Source organism: Ylistrum balloti, unplaced genomic scaffold (genome assembly GCF_031769215.1).
Source record: "Ylistrum balloti isolate Yb309-2 unplaced genomic scaffold, AGI_CSIRO_Ybal_v1 Utg369650, whole genome shotgun sequence".
Taxonomy (NCBI): domain Eukaryota; kingdom Metazoa; phylum Mollusca; class Bivalvia; order Pectinida; family Pectinidae; genus Ylistrum; species Ylistrum balloti.
In genome coordinates, this window is record NW_026781906.1 from 204523 (window position 1) to 209604 (window position 5082).

Sequence of the window (5082 nt, forward strand, 5' to 3'; positions counted from 1 at the left end):
AGAATATCAATATAATTTATAGATTAAAATACAAGTGCCGTTATGACGTGTATAAAGTAGAGTTAGAACCCGTCTCGTTGTCAGCCTGCTTAGTAAAGCCGTGGATAGGCCTGTGATTAGCTACAGATAGCTGGGTATTGACTCCAATATATACTGGTACCACTTTCACATTACAGACGAAAGGTAAGATTTCCTTATCTACATACACCGTAAAGCTGTTAATTTTCACAGATCAAAACTTTCGCGATCTCCTTTTAAAACGATCATATTATATCTTAACGAATTAAGATTTCGCGATACGTACGTGGAAGGTTATCTTACACACGTGGCTCAACATTTCACGCACTAAATTTTCGCGATCACGTTAACGGACAGCGAATAGTGAAAATATTCCCACCACGAAAATATCTGGATTTAAGGTATACATCTTTTGGAGTAATTACATGAGGAAATCATCAGATCAATTAACTATTCATAATAAAACACCAGAATAACCGTGCTTGAGACATGTGGTGTGTACTGTATATGTCAAGCAGTGTAACATTTGATACAAAAATGGTGGTAAGGCCTCAACTGTTGAGAATGTTTAAACTTTCTTGATGATATGCATTATGTTAAAGTTTAGAACTGTCACGTAAACGTTATATCATTAGGATGTCGATAATAACGGATTCAAAACATGTAATAATATTTTTTCTAGCTTTACAGGTAAATCAACATGTTGGGTTTCTACTTCCGGATTGTTCTGTGTCAACTGATGCTTGGTCGTCTTAGTTCAATGTCACTTAACGATGGAAATAAGACAGCGACTATTTCCAATACTACAAACCTGTTGTACCAGTTCTTTCTTCTTTGTGGTCCAGAATATTTTTGTCACCCGGAAAAGCTGACGTTTGGATTTGATATTATAAAAACTCGTCGCACAGAAATATGTGCGGATTGCAGATGTGACCGAGATTGCACCACAGACGGCAATTGTTGTGTAGATGTGATTTTTTCGTTACCACTTCCTGTTTGTGTTGATTCTTCAATCGCCGATGGACAAGTTTTCCACCTTTCAAATGATGTGTTCATGACGAATTCGTGTTTAAGTAATACTGTCAATGATACATGGAGAGGATCATGTGAAACTAACGATATTGTTTTTAAAGCTGGACGGGTAGAGTTCCCACCTGTGACGTCACGTCGGTACAGACAAACATTTAAAAATAAATTTTGTGCTGAATGCAATGGCGTATTTGACTACAACGAGTGGAGTTTATCAATGACTTGTCCAGAGCTGACTGATTTTAATTTCTACTCTTCTTTTGATGAGATATTCGAAAAAGTTGATTCTGAGGATTGTGGTGTCGGCTTTAGCACAATTGACGACGATATGCATAAATGCGACCGAGACTTCGTCGACGTTTTGTCGAGGTCAAAGTGCAATGTAACAGGCGCCTGGGTAACATACGATCAGGACATCGACCTAGCCTGTAACTCGATCTACAGTCTCAGACATGGACTTTATACAAACATATTTTGTTTTATGTGTAATCCCCCAGCTTACAATGATAATGTAATATCTTCTTGTAATGTAACTGGTTTGTGGAATCAAAGAATGGATAGCTTAGAACGAGCATGTGAGGTTCATGCTAAATCACCAAACACGGTGCCCTATAAAAACATATTTTGCTTCCTTTGTAACCGAAACAACAGTCATTCGTCTCCGTATTTCGATGTGTATACAGACAAGATGACTGAAGATATCCATTTTCGTTCTAGCAATGGAAAACTTACGTTTGTGTACAAGTTTTTATTCACATCTTACAATGTTGACTATTATGATACAATTGTTTCGTCGACACAAACTCAAAATTCGGGGAAATCTGAAAAAGGCGCGACAGATAAATGGTCGGTAAATACCACAAAGCTATTGCTATACGACTACAGTGTGACAGGATATTACAGAGGCTGTCAACAACCTTACAATATCGGGAATTACAGCTGTACTTGTAACCCTGTGTGTTTTGTAGATACTTCATTGAACTGTTGCCTTGATATTGCTCTTGAATATTCTGTTTCTTGTCAGAGACCAAATATTTCGACATATGGGCCAAATCACTACTTCATCAATGGTTGCTCGCAGACCAATTCGATCGACGTTGTTCAATCAAGATGTCTCCTTTCCCATTACGATATTTATTCTACCATACCTGTTTCAGGAAGAAACAAAGTTCTTTACAAAAATTTTGATTGTTTTATTTGTAACCAGAATTCTCGATGGAACTCAGTACAAAACGTATCGGCGGATAGTTTTCTCCCTTGGTCAATTGACATGCAGTGCGAAGAAGATCTGAATTTAAGGTACCATACTACTATGTATGACGTCATTAATTTTGCGAAACGAATTGGATGTATCTTAGAAACATCATCTAAAGGAGTGGTCAGTCATGAAACGTGTAAACATTCAAAGACGTCCTCAACTGAGTCGATTATAAACAAATGCAACATCACCGGACATTGGTCAGAATTTGATCCAGATATCCTTTGGGCATGTGAGGAATCCTCTCTTCAAAATCAATATGACCTATACAGAAATGTATTTTGTTTCATATGTAATCCTCTGTCAGTAACCAACACTACGAAACCCAACAAAATTTGTCCGACAGTTGACAATCGTTTTTATGATGCATGCCAAGAGGCGCCTGAAGTGATTAGTATGTCTCCTTATGGAAATATCTTTTGTCTATACTGTACCTCAAACGACTCAAAGATTCCTTTTCCTCAGCCGATCACGTTTAAAATGCATTTGTTTGAACGCAAAATCGACATATGGTTTTCGCACCATCAGAAAATCATTTTGCAGAATTTGTTTCAGCCCTTTGTCTCACAAGTGGTACAGGACCCTGTAGAGATGAACGATTCTCATATATTCGACCCTATCGTTGTAAGTACACAGATGTTTTGCCAAATTGGATATATCTAGTCTTTTTAGACGTTACAGAATTTAGAATGCCATAAAAGAGTGACGATCACACAATGAAATCTGTTTACATGACAAGCAATTTTCAAGCATGACGCATTCATACACATCATATATTTTATACTTCTTCAATATAATGAAAGATATTATTCTTATTTCAAAAAATTTGAATTTATAAAAAAAATACACAACTACATTTTTTACTACTTAAGTAATTCATGCGTTCATTACAGTCCCGACGTCGCCTGCTGTCCTGCTACCCGGGCAAGGTACTTGACGGGTCGGAATGCTTCCCTCTGCTGAGAACTACCACTCGCCTGAAATATATTCTGGCCTTTTCGCTCGAAGGAACCATTGATAGCACAAAACAAACACTATTTGCTGATACAAGACTGTCAGTGCTTTCTGAAATAAAAAAGAGATTGTCTTTAGAAGAGTTGTATATCATATCGTTTCATATCATGTCAAATATTTCTTGTGACATTAACAATCTGACTGAGTCAAAAGGTGTGCATCTCCTGATCCAAACAACCTTCACCATAGTGAAAGTCGTTGAGAGACTGCAAACAGAGCAGACATTGTTAAACCTGATAAAGCAGAATTTCGTAATATCAGAAGTCTCGTTCATTTCGAGACCAGCCAGTGAAGCGTATCTTCTGCCATCAGTTCCTGGTTCCAACTTCAACGGCTACTGCGTTCAAAAAGTTCTGCAAGCCTACAAAAGCTGGATCACTCTGCCAAGCATTCGTGCAATCCTTGTGTCAGAGGTCTTGACTTGTCGCCATGTTGTGTTGGATCCAGAGGAGTACAGCATTAAGTTAGAAACGCTAGAGCTTACTCTGAAATATACTTCTAAGAAGTTTCACCAGGATAAATTTCTGCGCATGCCCGATCACAGTGTACAGCTTTGTTTGAACGACTATCTAGAAATCCTAGACGAGTACACGGCCAGTACGAAGGACGACACTTTCAGACAAGCTTTATCTGTAACAACACTTGTTTGTACAGCTGCCTCGCTATTATTCCTGTTCATTACATTTTGTACATATTCGTTATTCCGTGCGATGCGTTCAGTTCCGGGAGTAAATAATATGAGCCTTGTTTTCGCAATGTTCTTCTCGCAAGCATTTTTTCAGTTTGGTTTTGATAAGACATCCCATGCCTCATTATGTAAGTCTATTGGAGTTTTCACACATTACTTTTGGCTGGCAACATTTGCTTGTATGAATATCTGCACCTATCATATGTATAGCGTGTTTGCTACAAGCACATTGACGGCGAGACACAGGAACGTGCGAAAAACAATAACAACATACATTTTATACTCGTATGGAACACCGGCATTAGTTGTTCTTGTCAACATTATCACGTCATACGTCATATCACGTGTTGATGACGTCAATTCCGGTTTCACCGAGATTGGGTATGGTGGAGGATCTTGTTTCATTTCTAACAAAGTCTCGTTGTACGTGACGTTTTTAGCACCAGTTGTGCTGATATGTATTATCAACTTGTTCATGTTTATTCGTGTTGCCATACAAATTGGGTCGACACCAAAGGTGGAAAGTACAAAGGCGCAAAGACTTGATTTCGTGATATATGTGAAGTTATTTTCTATAACTGGCATTACATGGATATTTCTAATCATAGACTCGTTTTTCCCTTTGTCGGTGTTTAGTTTTATCGTAACATTTCTGACTGGTTTTCAGGGTGTGGCGATATTTTCCAGCTTCGTTTGGAACAACAGGGTGTTTTCTCTTTATAAGGCACTTTGTCTTAAGCGTAATAATACATCTTCGTCGAAATACTCCACTCAATCTGTAGAAGTTGTGTCAAGTTCGATGTAAACACATATTATCTTCATCACAATATCCCCCTCAATCTGTAGAAGTTGTGTCAAGTTCGATGTAAACACATATCATCTTCATCAAAATATCCCCCTCAATCTGTAGATGTTGTGTCAAGTTCGATGTAAACACATATCATCTTCATCAAAATATCCCCCTCAATCTGTAGAAGTTGTGTCAAGTTCGATGTAAACACATATCATCTTCATCAAAATATCCCCCTCAATCTGTAGATGTTGTGTCAAGTTCGATGTAAACACATATCATCTT

The 5082-nt window shown here is 37.9% G+C and overlaps 1 protein-coding gene across 1 annotated transcript; it reads left to right on the plus strand.

Moving 5' to 3' along the window:
* The first annotated feature begins 718 nt into the window (after positions 1-718).
* Positions 719-4812, plus strand: LOC132556569 (uncharacterized). Its single transcript, XM_060220985.1, has 3 exons — positions 719-1897; positions 2255-2425; positions 3199-4812. The coding sequence occupies exons 1-3, from the start codon at positions 719-721 to the stop codon at positions 4810-4812; spliced, it is 2964 nt and encodes a 987-aa protein (XP_060076968.1).
* The last annotated feature ends 270 nt before the right edge of the window (positions 4813-5082 follow it).

Excerpts from the sequence above, each read along its gene's own strand:
- LOC132556569 (XM_060220985.1), top strand. The coding sequence starts at position 719 with ATGTTGGGTTTCTACTTCCGGATTGTTCTGTGTCAACTGATGCTTGGT. Across the intron at positions 1,898-2,254 it reads GCGCGACAGATAAATGGTCG|AATTCTCGATGGAACTCAGT; the intron begins GTAAATACCACA and ends ATTTGTAACCAG. Across the intron at positions 2,426-3,198 it reads AAACATCATCTAAAGGAGTG|TCCCGACGTCGCCTGCTGTC; the intron begins GTCAGTCATGAA and ends CGTTCATTACAG.